At 46.7% G+C, this 22614-nt stretch overlaps 1 protein-coding gene across 1 annotated transcript in view; it reads left to right on the top strand.

The window, feature by feature from the left end:
- LOC129835331 (fibroblast growth factor 11-like) overlaps positions 1–22614 on the top strand; it is a 132065-nt gene that overhangs the window by 45395 nt on the left and 64056 nt on the right. The window contains exon 3 of the mRNA XM_055900922.1: positions 17658–17768. Within this exon, the coding sequence (XP_055756897.1) occupies positions 17658–17768 (111 nt within the window). The remainder of the gene's footprint in view (positions 1–17657; positions 17769–22614) is intronic.

Here is a 22614-nt window from a genome sequence, read left to right as displayed (position 1 = left end):
ATTGTGTTGTGCGACAAAACTGCACATTTTAGAGTGACATTTTATTGTCCCCAACACAAGGTGCACCTGTGTAATGATCATGCTGTTTAATCAGCTTATGGATATGCCACACCTGTCAGGTAGGATGGATTATCTTGGCATAGGAAAAATGCTCACTAACAGGGATGTAAACACATTAATGCACAAAATTTGAGCATATGGAACATTTCTGGGATCTTTTATTTCAGCTCATGAAATATGGGACCAACACTTTACATTTTTGTTCAGTGTATTTTAAAGAGGTGAAAGAAAAGTATGGTGCCTATTTTATATTGTAGCATCTGTGATGGACATTTTTATGTTTGTGCTTTTCTAATAACCAATTTCTGTATTCATGCAAGTGACGGATGGAACGCCTGGGAGAAATCCTCACTGTAGTATCTGCAATTTGGCAGCACTCCAACTTTGACACCCTTTAACGTTGCAAGTTGTAACATCAGAGCTATAGCCAGATATATTTTCTTCCCTCTCTTTTGCTCCCTCTGCCCCCTCTGTTTCTTCTCTTTCGCTCTCTCTCTCTCTCACCCTCTCCTTCTCCCGCTCCCTTCATCCCTCCCCTCTTCTTTCTCTTTTCTCACATTCTCTCTCCCTCACTCCCTCTCCCCTCCCTCCCTCCGCCCCTCTCTCTTTCCTTTATCATGTTCTCTCTGCCTCCCACTCCCCTTCCTCCGCTATTCTCTCTCTCTCTTTTCTCACATTCTCTCTCCCTTCCTCCCTCTCCCCTCCCTCCGCCCCTCTCCCTTTTTCCTTTATCACGTTCTCTCTCGCTGCCTCCCACCTCCTTTTCCTCCACTACTCTCCCTCTGTTTTCTCATGTTCTCTCTCCCACCTTCCTCCCCTATCTCTTTCCTTGATCTCGTTCTCTCTCTCTCCCCTCCTCCCGGCCCTGTCAGGTTCTGGGTGGAGGCCAGACACCAGAGCACTGTGGGTCTAATTGTTAAAGTCATGGGAAACCTCCACAAGGCTCTCTCCTTCACACCTTTCTCTCCCCCTCTCTCTCTTTAGCTCTTTCCATCTGTCTGTCACTCTATCCTCCTGTCTGTCCATCAGTCTGTCTTTTCTCTCTCCTCTCTCTTTTTTCTCCCCCAAATACGACAGCCCTCAAGGGAAACTTCTCTCTTACTAAGCACTGTCACCCCCCTCCATCCCTCTCCCTCTTTCTTTCTTCTTTTCCTATCTTCTCTTCCTCTCTCTCCGACCTTATCAATCTTCCCCTTCACCCTCCCCCATCTCTTCCTCTGTAGCCCATCTCTCACTCATTTCTCTGACAGCTGCTTTTCCTCCCCCTTTCTCCTTTTTCTCGCTCACTCTTTCTCTTTGCCTTAATTATTCTACCGTTCGTTAAGCTACAAACCATTCAGCTTTACAGCCAAAGAGAACAAACTGTTCATCAGTCTCTCTTTAATTAATCTTCAACAGCTACTCCTCTCCCTCACTCTGACCTCTCAGCGAGTGTGTGTGTGTGTGTGTGTGTGTGTGTGTGTGTGTGTGTGTGTGTGTGTGTGTGTGTGTGTGTGTGTGTGTGTGTGTGTGTGTGTGTGTGTGTATACAGTTGGAGTCGGAAGTTTACATACACTTAGGTTGGAGTCATTAAAGCTCGTTTTTCAACCACTCCACAAATTTCTTGTTAACTAACTATAGTTTTGGCAAGTCGGTTAGGACATCTACTTTGTGCATGACACAAGTCATTTTTCCAACAATTGTTTACAGACAGATTATTTCACTTATAATTTACTATCAGAAGTTTACATACACTAAGTTGACTGTGCCTTTAAACAGTTTGGAAAAATTCAGAAAATGATGTCATGCCTTTAGAAGCATCTGATAGGCTAATTGACATAATTTGAGTCATTTGGAGGTTGACCTGTGGATGTATTTCAAGGCCTACCTTCAAACTCAGTGCCTCTTTGCTTGACATCACAGGAAAATTAAAAAAAATCAGCCAAGGCCTCCACAAAAATGTGTAGACCTCCACAAGTCTGGTTAATCCTTGGGAGAAATTTCCAAACGCCTGAAGATACCACATTCATCTGTACAAACAATAGTACACAAGTATAAACACCATGGGACAATGCAGCCATCATACTGCTCAGGAAGGAGACGCGTTCTGTCGCCTAGATGAAGATGAATGTACTTTGGTGCGAAAAGTGCAAATCAATCCCAGAACATCGGCAAAGGACCCTTTAAAAAAAAAAGACATTTGTATTTTTTACCTTTATTTAACTTTTTATGAAGGGGCAGTATTGAGTAGCTTGGATGAAAGGTGCACAGAGGTGCCCAGAGTAAACAGCCTGCTCCTATGTCATAGTTGCTAATATATGCATATTATTATTAGTATTGAATAGAAAACACCCTGAAGTTTCTAAAACTGTTTGAATTATGTCTGTGAGTATAACAGAACTACTATGGCAGGCAATAACCTGAGAAGTTCCACTTCCTGTTTGGATCATTTCTGGGGGTGCCAGATTTTCAACCAAGCTCTCATTGAAATTACAGAGAGATATGGATGGGTTTTCACTTCCTACGGCTTCCACTAGATGTCAACAGTCAATAGAACTTTGTCTGATGACTCTAATGTGAAGGGGGGCCGAAGGAGACAGGAATGAGCAATCACTTCCATGGGGTGCCCACGCATTGAACTGGCGCCTTCACGTGAGAGTGAGCTCCGTTCCATCGGTCAATTGAAGTTGAGGTAATTCTCCGGTTGGAACGTTATTCAAGATGAATGTTAACAACATTCTAAAGATTGATTCAGTACATCGTTTGACATGTTTCTACTGACTGTAACGGATCTTTTGGACATTTCATCTCGTTATAGTGGACGCGCTTTGAGACTTTGGTTAGGGCGTTTGGTAAACAATTCGAAAGTAGCTAATTGGACATAAATAACGGACATTATCGAACAAATCAAGCATTTATTGAGGACCTTGGATTCCTAGGACTGCATTCTGATGAAGTTCATCAAAGGTAAGGAAACATCATGTAATTTCTGGTTTCTGTTGAGTCCAACATGGCGGCTAATTTGGCTATTGTTCTGAGCTCCGTCTCAGATTATTGCATGGTTTATTTTTTTAAAACAGTTTTTTAAAAATCTGACACAGCGGTTGCATTAAGGAGAGGTATATCTATAATTCCATGTGTATAACTTGTATTATCATCTACATTTATGATGAGTATTTCTGTTGAAACGATGTGGCTATGCAAAATCACTTGATGTTTTTGCAACTAGTGAATCTAACGCGCCAATGTAAACTCGGATTTTATATAAATATGAACTTTATCAAACAAAACGTGCATGTCTTGTGTAACATGAAGTCCTATGAGTGTCATCTGATGAAGATAATCAAGGTTAGTGATTAATTTTATCTCTATTTCTGTTTTTTGTGAAAGCTATCTTTCGCTGGAAAGATGCCTGTGCTTATTGTGGTTTTGTGGTGACCTAACATAATGGTTTGTAGTGCTTTCGCTGAAAACCCTATTTGAAATCGGACAATTTGGTCGGACTAACAACAAGATTACCTTTAAAATGATATAAAACACATGAATGTCTGAGGAATTTTAATTATGAGATTTCTGGTTTTTGAATTTGGCGCCCTGCACTGTCACTGGCTGTTGTCATATCATCCCGTTGACGGGATTGCAGCCATAAGAAGTTTATTTAAGTAGGCAAGTCAGTTAAGAACAAATTCTTATTTTCAATGACGGCCTAGAAACAGTGGGTTAACTGCCTACCTTGTGAAGATGCTGGAGGAAACGGGTACAAAAGTATCTATCCACAGTAAAATAAGTCCTATATTGACTTAACCTGCTCCAAAACTGCCATAAAAAAGCCAGACTACGGTTTGCTACTGCACTTGGGGACAAAGATCATACTTTTTGGAGAAATGTCCTCTGGTCTGATGAAACAAAAATAGAACTGTTTGGCCATAATGACCATCGTTATGTTTGGATGAAAAAGGGGGTGGCTTGCAAGCCGAAGAACACCATCCCAACTGTGAAGCACGGGGGTGGCAGCATCATGTTGTGGGGGTGCTTTGCTGCAGGAGGAACTGGTGTACTTCACAAAATAGATGGCATCATGAGGATGGAAAATTACATGGAAATACTGAAGCAATATCTCAAGACATCAGTCAGGAAGTTAAAGCTTGGTCGCAAATGGGTCTTCCAAATGGACAATGACCCCAAGCATAATTCCGAAGTTGTGGCAAAATTTCTTAAGGACAACAAAGTCAAGGTATTGGGGTGGCCATCCCAAAGCCCTGACCTCAATCCCATAGAAAATGTGTGGGCAGAACTGAAAAAGTGTGTGGGAGCAAGGAGGCTTACAAACCTGACTCAGTTACACCAGCTCTGTCAGGAGGAATGGGCCAAAATTCACCCAACTTATTGTGGGAAGCTTGTGGAAGGCTACCTGAAATGTTTGACCCAAGTAAAAAAAAATAAAGGCAATGCTACCAAATACTAATTGAGTGTATGTAAACTTCTGACACACTGGGAATGTGATGAAAGATATTAAAGCTGAAATAAATCGTTCTCTCTACTATTATTCTGACATTTCACATTTGTAAATATAGTGGTGATCCTAACTGGCCTAAGACAAGGAATTTTTACTCGGATTAAATGTCAGGAATTGTGATAAACTGAGTTTAAATGTACTTGGCTAAAGTGTATGTAAACTTTCGACTTTAACTGTATATGTGTGTGTGGTTGTTTGTATGCATATATATATATATATATATATATATATATATGTATATATATATATATGTATATGTATATATATATATATGTATATGTATATATATATATATGTATATGTATATATATATATGTATATGTATATGTATATATATATATGTATATGTATATATATATGTATATGTATATGTATATATATATATATATGTATATGTATATGTATATATATATATATATGTATATGTATATATATATATATGTATATATATATGTATATATATATGTATGTATATATATATATATATATATATATATGTATATATATATATATATATATATATATATATATGTATATATATATGTATGTATATATATATGTATATATATATATATATATATATATATATATATATATATATATATATATATATATATATATATATGTATGTGTGTGTGTGACTGCCTGTGTGTGACTGCCTTTCAAGGCGTAGATGGCGTAGATGGAGATAAATGTGTCGTATTGCTTGTGTCTCTGATCCTCTCTGTTTCTTCCTTCCATTGTATGTCTCTGGTCCTTGCCCTGGGATATAGAACCAGACACATTGTATGGCTCTGGGGTTTGCCCTGGGATACTATAAAACCAGACACATTGTATGGCTCTGGTCCTTGCCCTGGGATATAGAACCAGACACATTGTATGGCTCTGGTCCTTGCCCTGGGATACTATAAAACCAGACACATTGTATGGCTCTGGTCCTTGCCCTGGGATACTATAAAACCAGACACATTGTATGGCTCTGGGGTTTGCCCTGGGATACTATAAAACCAGACACATTGTATGGCTCTGGTCCTTGCCCTGGGATATAGAACCAGACACATTGTATGGCTCTGGTCCTTGCCCTGGGATACTATAAAACCAGACACATTGTATGGCTCTGGTCCTTGCCCTGGGATACTATAAAACCAGACACATTGTCACGGTCGTGTGGAGAAACGGACCAAGGCGCAGCGTGCTCTGAGTTCCACATCTTTATTTCGGTGAAACTTTCAAAACAAAAGGAAAACAAACACCATACCGTAATATCAGAGGTGCACATGCACTAACTCAAAACAAGATCCCACAAAAAAACAGTGGGGAAATGGCTGCCTAAATATGATCCCCAATCAGAGACAACGATAAACAGCCTCCTCTGATTGGGAACCATACCAGGCCAACATAGACATAAAACAACCTAGATAACCCACCCTAGTCACACCCTAACCTAACCAACATAGAGAATAAAAGGCTCTCTGTGGTCAGGGCATGACAGTACCCCCCCTCCCCCCAAAGGTGTGGACTCCGGCCGCAAAACCTGACTCTATAGGGGAGGGTACGGGTGGGGATCTAGCGTCGGTGGCGGCTCCTGTGCTGGTCTTTGCCCCCGCCCAGACCACGGGTCCGGCCATGGAGCCGGGTAGAACGCCGTGCCTGCATCGGCGCAGAGGAGGGCCCCGGCCATGGTGCTGGGTTATGCGCCGCACCCGGACTGGGCACCGGCGCCGAAGAAGGCTGCTGAGTTGACCACCGTGCCTGGACTGGGCACCGGCGCAGAGGAAGGCTCCTGCCATGGAGCGGGACTGGACGCCGTGCTCGGACTGGGCATTGGCGCAGAGGAAGGCTCCTGCCCTGGAGCTGGAAGTTCTGGACCGTGGACCGTCTCAGGAGGTTCCGGACCGTGGACCTTCGCAGGAGGTTCCGGACCGTGGACCTTCGCAGGAGGTTCCGGACCGGGGACCGTCGCAGGAGGTTCCAGACCGGGGACCGTCGCAGGAGGTTCCAGACCGGGGACCGTCGCAGGAGGTTCCAGACCGGGGACCGTCGCAGGAGGTTCCAGACCGGGACCGTCGCAGGAGGTTCCGGACCGTGGACCGTCTCAGGAGGTTCCAGACCATGGACCGTATCAGGAGGTTCCGGACTGTGAAATGTGGCCGGAAGCTCTGGACTGTGAACCGTCGCCGGAAGCTCTGGACGGGGGACCGTCGCCTGAAGCTCTGGACTGGGGACCGTCGCCTGAAGCTCTGGACTGGGGTGGCACACTGGAGGCCTGATGCGTGGGGCCGGCACAGGTGGCACGGGACTGGTGACACGCACTTCAGGGCGAGTGCGGGGAGCAGGCACAGGATGTACCTGACTGGGAAGGCGCACTTGAGGGACAGTGCGAGGAGCAGGCACAGGACGTACTGGGCTGTGGAGGCGCACTGGAGAGCTGGTGCGTAGAACCGGCACAACTTGTACCAGAACAATGACACACTTCGTACGGCGAGTGCAGGGAGATAGCACAGGACGTACTGGGCTGTGGAGGCGTACATCAGGGCGAGTACGGGGAGCAGGCACAGGACGTACCGGACTGGGGACACGTACTCCAGGGTGAGTACGGGGAGCAGGCACAGGATGTACCGGACTGGGGACACGTACTTCAGGGCGAGTGCGAGGAGGAGACACAGGATGTACCGGACTGGGGACACGTACTCCAGGGTGAGTACGGGGAGCAGGCACAGGATATACCGGACTGGGGACACGTACTTCAGGGCGAGTGCGAGGAGGAGACACAGGATGTACCGGACTGGGCAGGCGCACTGGAGGCCAGATGCGTGAAACTGGTGCAGATGACACCGGACTGGTGTCGCCACCACCTCTCTCCGGAAACTTTCGTTGAGTTCCTCCTTCGACTCCCTGACGGTCCATGGCTTATGCCATGCCTCCGCCGACCACCCCGTGTGCCTCCCCCAAAAAATAATTCTGGGCTGTCTTTTGGGCTTACACTGTGACCGCGAACCCCTGCGTCGTCGCTGTCCTCCCTTCTCTCCTTGCGTCTCCCGTCAGGGAAGGCGATCCTGTCCTGCCAGGATCTCCTTCCAAGTCCAGGATCCCTTCCCATCCAAAATCTCCTCCCAAGTCCATGATACTTTCTCCACCTGGGCACGCTGCTTGGTCCTGTTGTGGTGGGATCTTCTGTCACGGTCGTGTGGAGAAACAGACCAAGGCACAGCGTGCTCTGAGTTCCACATCTCTATTTAGGTGAAACTTTCAAAACAAAAAGGAAACAAACAACGAACCGTAACATCAGAGGTGCACATGCACTAACTCAAAACAAGATCCCACAAAAAAACTGTGGGGAAATGGCTGCCTAAATATGATCCCCAATCAGAGACAACGATAAACAGCTGACTTTGATTGGGAACCATACCAGGCCACTATAGACATAAAACAACCTAGATAACCCACCCTAGTCACACCCTAACCTAACCAACATAGAGAATAAAAGGCTCTCTATGGTCAGGGCGTGACACACATTGTATGTCTCTGGTCCTTGCCCTGGGATACTATAAAACCAGACACATTGTATGCCTCTGGTCCTTGCCCTGGGATACTATAAAACCAGATACTATGGAATTAGACTGAGACAGCCAACCAAATGTATCTCACTAAGCGCTCACACACTTTTCCATAGTTTTCTGTTAATTTCTTTTCTATATCCTAACATGGCACCCTATTTCCAAATACACTATTTAGGTGAATAGGATATAGCCCAAGAGATGTGTACTGTCACGCCCTGACCTTAGAGATCCTTTTTTATGTCTCTATTTGGTTTGTTCAGGGTGTGATTTGGGTGGGCATTCTATGTTCTTTATTTCTATGATTTGTGTTTCTATGTTTTGGCCGGGTATGGTTCTCAATCAGGGACAGCTGTCTATCGTTGTCTCTGGTTGGGAATCATACTTAGGCAGCCTGTTTTGCCAACTTAGGTTGTGGGTCGTTGTTTTTGTTAGCTCTGGTGAGCCTTCAAGACGTTACGTTTGTTGTTCTTTTGTTGTTTTGTTTGGTGTTCGGGTTTTTAATAAAGAAGCATGAACACGTACCACGCTGCACCATGGTTACAGAACATCCCACCACAAAAGACCAAGCAGCGTGGTAAGGAGGACTGGACATGGGAGGACATCCTGGACGGCAAAGGATCCTGGACGTGGGAGGAGATCCTGGCCGGAAGGGATTGCTTCCCATGGGAACAGGTGGAAGCAGCTCGCAAGGCGGAGGGAGCTAGAAAGGGGGCCCAGCGTTACGAGGGGACACGGCTAGCACGGAAGCCCGAGAAGCCATTCGGGGGGGGCACACGAGGAGATTGCGCACTGTGTCTCCGGTGAGTGTCCACAGCCCAGTACGTCCTCTGCCAGCACTCCGCAGTTGCCGGGCTAGGGTGAGCATCTAGCCAGGAAGGGTGGTGCCTGCTCTACGTTCCAGACCTGAAGTGTGCCTCCCCGGCCCAGTATATCCTGCGCTGGCTCTACACACAGTGTCTCCGGTGCGCTCTCACAGCCCAGTGCGTCCTGTGCTAACGCCCCGCAGTTGCCAGGCTAGGGTGATTATCCAGCCAGGATGGGTTGTGCCACCTCTGCTCTCCAGACCTCCAGTGCGTCTCCACGGCCCAGTGATGATCCATGGCACGAAGCCTCCAGTGATGATCCATGGCACGAAGCCTCCAGTGATGATCCATGGCACGAAGCCTCCAAAGACGGTCTCCAGTCCGGAGCCTACAGAGACGGTCTCCAGTCCGGAGCCTCCAGAGACGGTCTCCAGACCGGAGCCTCCAGTGAGGGCCTCCAGTCCGGAGCCTCCAGAGACGGTCTCCAGACCGGAGCCTCCAGTGAGGGCCTCCAGTCCGGAGCCTCCAAAGACGGTCTCCAGTCCGGAGCCTCCAAAGACGGTCTCCAGTCCGGAGCCTACAGAGACGGTCTCCAGTCCGGAGCCTACAGAGACGGTCTCCAGTCCGGAGCCTACAGAGACGGTCTCCAGTCCGGAGCCTACAGAGACGGTCTCCAGACCGGAGCCTACAGAGACGGTCTCCAGACCGGAGCCTACAGAGACGGTCTCCAGACCGGAGCCTACAGAGACGGTCTCCAGTCCGGAGCCTCCAAAGACGGTCTCCAGTCCGGAGCCTACAGAGACGGTCTCCAGTCCGGAGCCTACAGAGACGGTCTCCAGTCCGGAGCCTACAGAGACGGTCTCCAGTCCGGAGCCTACAGAGACGGTCTCCAGACCGGAGCCTACAGAGACGGTCTCCAGACCGGAGCCTACAGAGACGGTCTCCAGACCGGAGCCTACAGAGACGGTCTCCAGTCCTGAGCCTACAGAGACGGTCTCCAGTCCGGAGCCTACAGAGACGGTCTCCAGTCCGGAGCCTACAGAGACGGTCTCCAGTCCGGAGCCTACAGAGACGGTCTCCAGTCCGGAGCCTCCAGAGACGGTCTCCAGACCGGAGCCTCCAGTGAGGGTCTCCAGACCGGAGCCTCCAGCGAGGGCCTCCAGTCCGGAGCCTCCAGCGACGGTCCCCAGTCCGGGGTTTGCAACAAGGGTCCCCAGTCCAGGGCCCGCAGAGAGGGTCCCCAGTCTGGGGCCCGCAACGAGGGTTCCCAGTCCGGGGCCCGCAATGCGTTCGGTTTTTAATAAAGAAGCATGAACACGTACCACGCTGCACCTTGGTCTCATCCTTCCGACGAGCGTTACATGTACTGTGTTCATTGGCTAGCTGTCGTCTCTCCCCAGCCAATGCAATGTCAGTAGAGAAATACTGCCGGAGTTGTTGGGAAACTTTTAACATCCTTTGTGGTTTTAGTGACAAATGGAACGGTTGTATGAAGTGACAACAGGGCTTCATTCAATTGGACCTGGTTATTTTTCCTCCTCGTATTACACCGTTACTACCCACAATGCTTTTCACGTTAATAGATGCATAATACATGGCATAGCTTCTCTCATCTCATTCGTCAACACCCTATAAATCCATTTCCTGAATTATCATTATCCATTTCCCTAAATGTGGGCAGTTGGCGGGCATCATAGTCAGAGCTGTGGCGGCGGCAGCGGCAACTGCAAGAAAATAGTTTGTTTTAAAGTGTCACCACACCCATGTCTATATGAATGATGAAGGAGTCTTTCACAGCGAGATATGATTGATGGTCCCACTAAATATGCCCATGAGGATGTGGGCTCTGCCTGCCTCTCTCCCCATTACTCTCACTCAAACGGGGCCACCAAGAGCAGACATGGTCATTTGATGCAATTTATCTGCGCACTTATCGTAATTATGAATATGTGATGAAAGATGCACCTGGAGCTTTTTATGCCGTGTGTGTGTGTGTGTGCGTGTGTGTGTGTGTGTGTGTGTGTGTGTGTGTGTGTGTGTGTGTGTGTGTGTGTGTGTGTGTGTGTGTGTGTGTGTGTGTGTGTGTGTGTGTGTGTGTGTGTGTGTGTGTGTGTGTGTGTGTGTGTGTGTGTGTATCTTTCTCCTGAAAGCTACTGCAGCAGGTCTCTAAACTTTTGTTATAGGAACAGAGATGGGGGGGGGTTGTGCTGGCAGAAATGGCTGTGGTTAACATCAGCTTCTGGTATAGCACTTATACAGTTATTGAGGTAACAACAGGTAGCTTGTTGTTAGGTGTTATTTCATCAGCAGCTTCTGTTGCCATGGATATAAATGTTGCAGATTAAAATATTAACGCTAGTAGAAATCTAAGTTGGTGGGTGTGTTAATAACAGCTTTAGGCTGTGATTGTGGGAGCAAATACAATATGAGCTGCAGTAGCAAGATTACTCGATTGTATTAGGTAGAAAAAAGAATGATTGCAGTAATGTAAAGTTCTTAAGTAAAAAGTACTTTAAAATAATACTTCTGTAGTTTTTTGGGGTATCTGTAGTTTACTATTTATATGTTTGATTACTTTTACTTCACTACATTCCAAAAGAAAATAATGTACTTTTTACTCCATACATTTTCACTGACACCCAAAAGTACTCATTACATTTTGAATCCTTAGCAGGACAGGACAATGGTCCAATTCACACACGTATCACTTTTCTTTACCGTGATTTCACCAGGTAAGTTGACTGAGAACACATTCTCATTTACAGCAACAACCTGGGTAAGAGTTACAGGGGAGAGGAGGGGGATGAATGAGCCAAATGTAAACTGGGGATCATTAGATGACAGTATGATGGCCAGATTGGGAATTTATTCAAGACACCAGGGTTAACACCCCTACAGTAAGTGCCATGGGATCTTTAGTGACCACAGAGAGTGAGGACACCCATTTAGCATCCCATCCAAAAGACAGCGCCCTACACAGGGCAATGTCCCCAATCACTGCCCTAGGATATTTCTTTTAAACCAGAAGATGGGTGCCTCCTACTGACCCTCCAACACTACTTCCAGCAGCATCTGGTCTCCCATCCAGGGACCAACCCTGCTTAGCTTCAGAAGCAAACCATCAGTGGGATCCAGAGTGGTATGCTGCTGGTGTTGGAGTGTACCTCTGGCTATCCATAAGAAAAACAAAATGGTGCCGTCTGGTTTCCTTAATATAAGGAATTAGAAATTATTTATAATTTTACTTTTGATACTTGAGTATATTTCAAAACAAATACTTTTACTCAAGTAGTTTTTACTGGGTGACTTTCACCTTTACTTCACTCATTTTCTGTTCAGGTATCTTCTTTTTCCACCACTGAATGAACCTGGAATTGAATCTAAGTCATACCGATACACTTTGAGTTATTTGAGCTATTTTACCAGTATAATGAACAATGTCAGCAGCACATCCAATACTGTTATCTCCTGATATTCTGTCTGAATGGCCTTGTACTGCTGTGAATAGGTCAACTAAACTGGAACAAGCATATTTACCAAAGCAAATTTAAATTAAACCATCTCTCTCCAGTGTGTCTCAGTAGACAGACAGGATGATTTGGTTAAGCACCATCTCGCTCTCCAGTGTGTCTCCGACAGACAGACAGGCTGGTTTGGTTAAGCAGCGTCTCGCCTCAGCGCTTTATTGACGTTGGTCGTGAAGGCGTGATGCGCGCTCCTCTTTTATTAAGAGTATGAATCTCTCCTAATGAAATAACTCTGTCATCCCTTGCTACCCTGCCACGCCACAGCCACGCAATTCCCACACATCCCTCCCTCCTTCTCTCTCTCTCTCGCTTTGCTTCTCTACCTCTCATTTCCTTCTCTTTTTTCTCGTTTGCTTCTCTCTTTCTCTCTCCATCTCTTGTTGTATGCTAGGTCTTTCTCGTTCAATCTATCTCTCTCTTTCCTCTCCCTCCCTCTGTCTTGCTTCCTTATATCTCTCCCTCTATCTTCCTCTCTCTCTTTCTTCCCTCTCTCTTTCAGCAGAGAAAAGTAATGCCTTGTTATCCCCTGCTGATTGGTTGATATATGGCATTATTAAGAGATATCCAAACCACATAACTCACAACGCATCCACGGACTGGGACGATTGAGAGAAAGAGAGAGAGAGATGAAGAGAGAGACAGAGAGAGAGAGAATGTATAGAAAGACAAGCAAATGAAAGAGAGAGAGAGAAAAGACAAGCCAGAGAGGAGACCAGACGGGAGAGACAGAGAAAGAACGCCAGAGAGGTCCCACGTAGAGTGAAGTCCATCTGTGGGCATCAGCGTGTGTGTGACGGCTCCAGTCCTTGGCAAGCCTGCCTCACCCCTCTGCCCCCTGCCAACCCCATTCCTTTAGATGTGTCCGTCACTTCCATGCTCTGGGAAGGGACCTGCCAGCATTCATACATCCATCTCAGACCGCACGCATGCATGCACACACGCACACGCACACGCATACACACACGCACGCACGCACACACATCCATCTCAGACCTCTCTGCTTTCAGTTACCACACACAGCCCAGGAAAAGAAACCAATGGGAATGGGTCAAGTTGTCAGATGTGAGACACTGGGGAATATTGTGACTTAAATGGGTGAGATGAATGAATATATTCATGTTTGGTACAGTCTCTTACAACTAGACTTCCTTTGAATGGCAAAAGTTATGTTTCTGAAAATGGGCCTGAACATAACCCTGACTCTCTCTTTCTCCCCTCTTCCCTCTTCCCTCTTTCTCCCCTCCCCTCCTCTCTCTCAGCCCCTCCCCTCCTGTGTGTGACTGTGGGTGGCTTTCTCATCCGCTCACGACTCCAGTGGCCGCTTGGCTTGGCTTATTCCCCCTTGCTTCACACCCAGAATGTTAAAACATCATGTGCAGTCCTGAAGGGACCTAATCCTGGATCGATGGCTCCTCTATCAGGCCGCGGTGACGCCTGCGGCTGGGTGGGGCTGTGTGTGTGTGTGTGTGTGTGTGTGTGTGTGTGTGTGTGTGTGTGTGTGTGTGTGTGTGTGTGTGTGTGTGTGTGTGTGTGTGTGTGTGTGTGTGTGTGTGTGTGTGTGTGTGTGTGTGTGTGTGTGTGTGGTGGGGGAGTGGTAGAGTAGTGGTGCCGCTGCAGTGTTTAGCATACGGAACCAGGGAGGTTCAGCAGGGCCAGCCTGACAGCTCGTCCAGCCCAGGCAGGACAGACTCAGAAGGGGGAAGCTCTCCTCGGCTGGCCCCTGCCCTCTCCAGAACCCCCAGATATCCTGCTGAACACAGCCCAGTCTGACTGACATGCTCCCCCGGCTCCACACCACTTGCAGCAGCTACTGCTGTGTTTAACCTTGACTGGAGGGGGAGTGAGTGAGTGAGTGAGTGAGTGAGTGAGTGAGTGAGTGAGTGAGTGAGTGAGTGAGTGTGTGTGTGTGTGTGCTTGACCGCTTGTGTAATGTGTCTCTATAGACAGTGTTTTGTAATATTGCGTAAGATCCACTGTCATGAAAAGTGCTGCTTCTGTCCAGTACAGAAGCAGTTTGAAAGTGTAGTCTGAGGCTTAATTTGGGATTAGAACTGTACTCCAGAACAAGCAAATTGTTGAACTCTGACCCTGTGTGTCTGATGTTTGACCACCCACTGCCGATGAGGCGCAATCTTTTACTCGTTATTGGATCCAATCACATTCCAGGGGCCACAACCTTCACCCAACATTTAACAGCGTTGTGTCACCAACTGGACGTTTCCACATTGCGTAAACGTTCCTGACACGTTCTGTGTTAGTCCGGGCCTTTCATGATTTAACAGATGTTACTGTACAGGAATCTCCCTAACTATTCCCAGGAAGGAAACGGTTAAACCCTTATCAGCCACACACAACTGTACAAGTGAAATCTTTTTCCTCCCTGTACTCAAAGGCCAAGGTATCAGAAGCCCTGTTTCACCAGATGCCCCGATACTACCGTACCCTCATGCATATTTGATGTTGCTCATTAAATCTGGATTGTAGTGGCACTTAAGTATTCTGACATTCCCTGTGATCCATGTGATACAGTATTTTCCCTGCTAATGGTCTAATGTGAAGGATCCTCTCTGCTGTGGAGCACATGAAAACAGAAAACAACACACTGTTGTCCATGTCGACCACATGTCACGGATTGTGCGGGACAGTCCCGCATTTTGTCCCTTTGTCCCACAAATTCAAACATCGCTGATTGAGAAGTGTTATTCGATTTGTCCCGTATTTCAGTCAGACATTCCAACCTGTCTCGTGCATTCACGTTGCGTTTATGAAAATTGTTGTCGAGATCTGATATTCTGCGCAGCGCAAGACGTCATAGGCCTATCGCCGACCAATCACATTTCTCAAATCCTTTCAGGCTAAATTAAATTCCAGCTGAACTTGGAGAGGACTGTTAGCCTAACTACTTACAAAAAAGCACACTTCTGATGAAGAGCTATAAACGTAAGAACAGCCAGAAATGTTTCCGTATCCACATATTCCCAGATTTTCATAAAACATCCACACATGAGGTTTCTCGTTTCTGCATCACCAAATTTTGCACGAGGCAAATGAGTAGCTAGGTGTGCTTCAATTAGCTTGTTCAGTGCAGCGGGAGCAGGGGTGTCCAGAGCAGCGGGAGCAGGGGTGTCCAGAGCAGCACACCGCTACTTCTCACAGTGGTGCTCCTTTAGTACAGTTAGATCAAAGCTGAATCAATGTCTTGGAAGATCACAATGATATATTTGTATTCAGAACCAATTATAATAGCGTAGTATAATGTTACTGTTACACCAAAAAAACACCAGCTCATTTCTTGAGATTTTAGGATAGTTACTTGAATAGTCCAGTGCACGCAACTAGGCAAAATGTGCTTTGATTGAACAAAATACAGGAGGGTTATATAGTTTGTTAACACTACTATTTGACAGTAAATTGTGAAAATGTATAATTCACAATTGACAGTGATGAAATGAGATATCTTTAACTTGTGGGGCAAGAAACTTAGCCATCATATTAATGCCTAAGTTTGTTTTTTTACAGACACCTGCTGACAAAAATATATATATTTTAATGTAGGCTACACTGTTCCACAAAATGTTCCTGTTGTCCCACATTTGGGTATTTTAAATGTGGTAACCCTACTGTTGTCCTGTATCGTTAGCTAGCACACTGGAACAAGGTGCTACACATTTCCTGTATTTCCCTGCTCTTGGAAGGTCTAAAGTGAGGGACTGTCTTGTGTGGAGCACAGAAAAAAGAAACCAACAACGGCTGTCCCCTGCTGTCAACAGGAAGCTAGATGCTACACGTTATTTTCCTGCTCTTTGGAGGTTCTAAGTGAAGGATTTGATCTGTTGTCAGGCAGGGTAAACAACTGCTGTTGTCACATAGGGTTAGCTAGCATACTAGCACGCTAGCTGTCAACCGGAAGCTAATACACACAACAAGAGGCTGCAAATGCAGCAGATAAGCTCACAGTTCATGTAAGATATAAATCCCAGCTAGCTCGACAAACAACTTTTCTGCCTCAGAACATATTCTGAAAACAACAAAACAGAGCACCACAGTAGATGGAAAATGGTGTCCCGGGTCATGCAACTTTTAGTAGCTCAGTAAAGTGTTTCTTTGTCTTTCTCGCCTTCTATCTGTCTTTCACTCTCTCTCTCTCTCTCTCTCTCACTCCTCTACCCAAACAGAGCAGCACAGTCTCACATGCTATCCATCTTTAATGAAGCATTCTCCATGCTAGGCAATAGACACACACACACCCTACCTTCCTCACAGTAGAGGCTGTCCCTTTTTAAGCAGGCACCTTGCAAGGTCCCATCAATCAGAAGGCCACTGTAGACACAGACGGTGCCTTTCAGTGTAAATAGCAGGGCTCTCATGCATTAGGGGGACACAAAGTTCTCTCCCTTAGTAACTGTTTGTTCACCAGTAAAAAGGAGCACTCTGCACACTGCCATTTACATGCAGTCTGCTCCAGAATGTGTCCATAATAACAACACCTTAAAGGAAAATTCTGAACCAAAACTATTTGGCATTAGTCCGAATGAAATGACATAAATACAGCCGGTATGATGCATTTTGCAACAAAGATTGCCGTTTTGAAACTGCAGTAAAAGTGTACTGCAGTTATAGTGCAATCTGACTGCATTTGTCTTCTTCATAAGGGCAGCTGTATTTCAATATTTTGACAGTTATACATCTTGAAAACGTGATTGCTGACAAGCAAAACATTTTTGGAACTATATCAACAATGGACTAATAAAGCAAATCCCAAAAGATTGTTTTTGGGAGGAGTTTTCCTTTAAGGTCTTTAAAGACCTTATGTTAAAATATAGGTGGAAGTTGGGAGAAAATATATTGCAGTGTGCAGAATCTTTCTTTAACTGCTGGACATCAACCTTAAAATCCACCACCTGCTTAAAGCCATGTCACTCACTCACTCACTCACTCACTCACTCACTCACTCACTCACTCACTCACTCACTCACTCACTCACTCACTCACTCACACACTCACTCACTCACTCACACACACACACACACACACACACACACACACACACACACACACACACACACACACACACACACACACACACACACACACACACACACACACACACACGTTCCCAGATAATGTGTTTGTGTAGGATAGGGCAGTATGAGGCCACACACATATGTTGGTTGCCATGGTGTTAACCCTGTCCTGTTCTCTCCATCTGCAGAGCCCCAACTGAAAGGCATCGTCACAAGACTCTACAACCGGCATGGCTTCTACCTCCAGATGCTTCCGGATGGCACCATGGACGGCACAAAGGACGAAAGCAGCTCCTTCTGTAAGTCTGTCTGTCTGGTTCACATCTGTCTGGCTGGCTGGCTCACACCTGTCTGTCTCCCTATAACACTGCTGTCCATCTCTGAGTCTCACACCTGTCTGTCTGTCTGTGTTCACTGTTCCTATAACCTTCCAGGTACGGTTATGCACCTGTCTGTCTGCGTCTGACAGTCTGCTGTCCTCAACCCCTGGCTGTCCTATCCCTCTGTCTGCCCATCTGGAGTGTCAGTTAGACAAGTCTAAAACAGCTGAAAGACACTTTCTCCCTGTTATCCACATAGCTCTGGTTCCTCACAGATCTTCCCCAGGTTAGCACGGTAGTTAGCCCCAGCGAGTAGTCTTCCTGCTGGATCAATTATCCGGGTGTAGGGTGAACATGCTGATCTTCGGTCATTCTAGCATTTTCTTCACTAATGGCTAAGGTTAGGATTGGGGGGGCTGATCCTGAAACTGTGAGTAGGGGAAACTTCACTCACCTGCTGAGTAGTCTCTCTGCTGGGTGTATTACCCTCAGTCAGGGTTTTCACCTGAATGATCACTGACCAAACGATACAGTATCCCCCGTCCTCTACGGCCCACTGGTCTCTCCTGTACCAGATCATTATAATGTGAGACCTGCTTATGTTAGGACTTTTAGTTTGAAGGATGGTAGGGTTTTCACCTGGGTGATCACTGAGCAGAACATACCTTCCCTTCCTCTGGGACCACTGAGCTCTCATACAACAGATCAATAGAGCATTATAGGATACCCACGATGTGTTGATGCCGCACTTCCCACTAGCTTACAGTGAAATACCTTACGGTGAAAAGGTATAACGCTAGCATAATTTGTAATGAGGAAAGTCATGCTTACTGTAGATCCCAAGGCACTGTGATTATCTAGTGATACGCAAAGCATGCTGTTCCTTTCCCAAAGGGGGGATGTAATGTTGAGGGTCATTATGTAATGCCATGTAACTCTTCACAGTATGTATTGCGTTATGAAAATCTACACTTCGTATTGGCATAGTGTGAATGCTTTTTAGACAGTACGTATTTTTAGACAGTACGTATTTTTAGACAGTACGTATTTTTAGACAGTAAGCGTGGACACATTATTCCATAAGGTTTTGTGAGTCTTAAATCTGAAATATATTGTACAACTAACTCCCTTTAGCCAGTGTGGGTGATTTTTAGGTAGGGACAGTATAGAGAGTAAATCAGTGCGTAACAAAACAGGGCCCGGTTGGGGTATTAAGTCATTTATTCAGAGATTGGAGGTCAGGCATGAAGTGTTTGTGAATGTGAGCTACCGTTAATTTGATAACTATAATTCCCTCAAACCTTACATCAGTCTCACTGCTACTGTGAGCGCTTTGTAAGGGAAACAGGGGAGATACAGAAGGTGGGCGAGAGAAGGGGGTAAAGAGAGAGAGAAAGAGAGCGGTGAAGTGAGAGAGAAAAAGAGAGAGAGAAATTGACGAATGGAGGGAGATCTGGAATGTACAGTACAGGATTTATAAATTGTTCACTTTTCATTAAAGGCAGATTATTTATTAATTCCCGCAGCACGGTGGAATTGTGGAGTGATTGACATCATTGTAATTACGTATCAATCTACAGCACAAGCATCTACCCCACTGCACAGATATTGAATGGGAGACATTAGTGGTTTTTGTGTGTGTGTGTGTGTGTGTGTGTGTGTCTGTGCAAAGTGTGTGCGTGCATGTTTATGTACGTGTTTGAGCATGTATGTTTGAGATCTGGAATGACCCTTACAGTATTTACTGTACCCCATAACAGAATGACAGAATGACAGGCCTTCTCCCTATGGAGGAAGCGGAGATACCCCATAACAGAATGACAGAATGACAGGCCTTCTCCCTATGGAGGGAGCAGAGATACCCCATAACAGAATGACAGGCCTTCTCCCTATGGAGGGAGCAGAGATACCCCATAACAGAATGACAGGCCTTCTCCCTATGGAGGGAGCAGAGATACCCCATAACAGAAGGACAGGCCTTCTCCCTATGGAGGGAGCAGAGATACCCCATAACAGAATGACAGAATGACAGGCCTTCTCCCTATGAAAGGAGCAGAGATACACCATAAGAGAATGACAGACCTTCTCCCTATGGAGGGAGCAGAGATACCCCATAACAGAATGACAGGCCTTCTCCCTATGGAGGGAGCAGAGATACCCCATAACAGAATGACAGGCCTTCTCCCTATGGAGGGAGCAGAGATACCCCATAACAGAATGACAGGCCTTCTCCCTATGGAGGGAGCAGAGATACCCCATAACAGAAGGACAGGCCTTCTCCCTATGGAGGGAGCAGAGATACCCCATAACAGAATGACAGAATGACAGGCCTTCTCCCTATGAAAGGAGCAGAGATACACCATAAGAGAATGACAGACCTTCTCCCTATGGAGGGAGCAGAGATACCCCATAACAGAATGACAGAATGACAGGCCTTCTCCCTATGGATGGAACAGAGATACCCCATAACAGAATGACAGGCCTTCTCCCTATGGAGGGAGCAGAGATACCCCATAACAGAATGACAGAATGACAGGCCTTCTCCCTATGGAGGGAGCAGAGATACCCCATAACAGAATGACAGAATGACAGGCCTTCTCCCTATGGAGGGAGCAGAGATACCCCATAACAGAATGACAGAATGACAGGCCTTCTCCCTATGGAGGGAGCAGAGATACCCCATAACAGAATGACAGAATGACAGGCCTTCTCCCTATGGATGTAGCAGAGATACCCCATAACAGAATAACAGAATGACAGGCCTTCTCCCTATGGAGGGAGCAGAGATACCCCATAACAGAAGGACAGAATGACAGGCCTTCTCCCTATGGAGGGAGCAGAGATACCCCATAACAGAATGACAGAATGACAGGCCTTCTCCCTATGGAGGGAGCAGAGATACCCCATAACAGAATGACAGAATGACAGGCCTTCTCCCTATGGAGGGAGCAGAGATACCCCATAACAGAATGACAGAATGACAGGCCTTCTCCCTATGGATGTAGCAGAGATACCCCATAACAGAATAACAGAATGACAGGCCTTCTCCCTATGGAGGGAGCAGAGATACCCCATAACAGAAGGACAGAATGACAGGCCTTCTCCCTATGGAGGGAGCAGAGATACCCCATAACAGAAGGACAGAATGACAGGCCTTCTCCCTATGGAGGGAGCAGAGATACTCCATAACAGAAGGACAGAATGACAGGCCTTCTCCCTATGGAGGGAGCAGAGATACTCCATAACAGAATGACAGAATGACAGGCCTTCTCCCTATGGAGGGAGCAGAGATACCCCATAACAGAATGACAGAATGACAGGCCTTCTCCCTATGGAGGGAGCAGAGATACCCCATAACAGAATGACAGAATGACAGGCCTTCTCCCTATGGAGGGAGCAGAGATACCCCATAACAGAATGACAGAATGACAGGCCTTCTCCCTATGGAGGGAGAAGAGATACCCCATAACAGAATGACAGAATGACAGGCCTTCTCCCTATGGAGGGAGCAGAGATACCCCATAACAGAAGGACAGAATGACAGGCCTTCTCCCTATGGAGGGAGCAGAGATACCCCATAATAGAATGACAGAATGACAGGCCTTCTCCCTATGGAGGGAGCAGAGATACCCCTCATACACAACACAACACAGCCCAGTCTGCTAGGGTTCTGAGTGGCTGACAGACCTGCTGAGTATTCTCTGTCTCGGTCACGCTACAGCTTACACTCCACGCTCTCTCTTTCTCTCCCTTCCCCCCTCACTCTCCCTGTCTCTGTCTCTGCTCCTTATCCTCCCGAAGACTCCCACCAGGACCCCCACTGGTTCCCTGACCTCTCCTATATAAAAAAAGTGTCTGTCCTTACATGTGCTTCTGCATGCTTGTGTGCATGTCAGTGTGCGTGTCCGTGTCCGTGTCCGTGTGCGTGTGTGCGTGTGTGCGTGTGTGTGTGTGTGTGTGTGTGTGTGCGTGTGTGTCCGTGTCCGTGTGCGTGTGTGTGTGTGTGTGTGGTGTGGTGTGTGTGTAATTATGCACCCTACTGCGGCGTATGCTAAGGAGGCCAGTCAGAAAAGGGCCAAATCAGCAGCAAATGGAGATGAATAATTAAGGAGGAAATGGTCAGATTCATATGAGTTCTACAGAGACAGCCTGAGTCCCAAATGGCACCCTATTCCCTATGGGCCCTGGTCAAAAGAAGTGCACTATATGGGGAATAGGGTGCCCTTTTGGATTCACACAGAGTGTCTGGAGTCTTCTGCTGGACCGGTGCCCACAGGCAGGCCTTCCCGGGCTTCCCCTGCCCTCCTCTCTACATTTTGCTAACAAGCCAAACACACACACACACACACACACACACACACACACACACACACACACACACACACACACACACACACACACACACACACACACACACACACACACACACACACACACACACACACACACACACACACACACACACACACACACACACACACACACACACACACACACACACACACACACACACACACACACACACACACACACACACACAAACACACACACAAACACAGAAACTCTCTCAAAGTACATTTGACCGTTGGAAGTTGTTAAAGGACACTGGGATGGGAGTCCTCCCTCTCCTCTCCTCCCCTTCCTCCTTCCTCTATTCTGCTGCTCTCTTTTCCTCCCTCACTGACAATTAGGCAGAGAGGCTGCTGTTGGCAGAGAACCCTGGGCATTTGGCCCCTGGGCATTTGGCACCTGGCCAGGCGTATTACACACTGCGGCTGCACCGCCCTGCCAGTTAATTGCTAATTTTACCAAAGCCGTCCTGTCG

This window comes from Salvelinus fontinalis, chromosome 36 (genome assembly GCF_029448725.1).
Source record: "Salvelinus fontinalis isolate EN_2023a chromosome 36, ASM2944872v1, whole genome shotgun sequence".
Classification (NCBI taxonomy): Eukaryota; Metazoa; Chordata; class Actinopteri; order Salmoniformes; family Salmonidae; genus Salvelinus; species Salvelinus fontinalis.
Note: the sequence above shows the minus strand (reverse complement) of the source record. Positions and strands in the feature narration are given on the sequence as shown.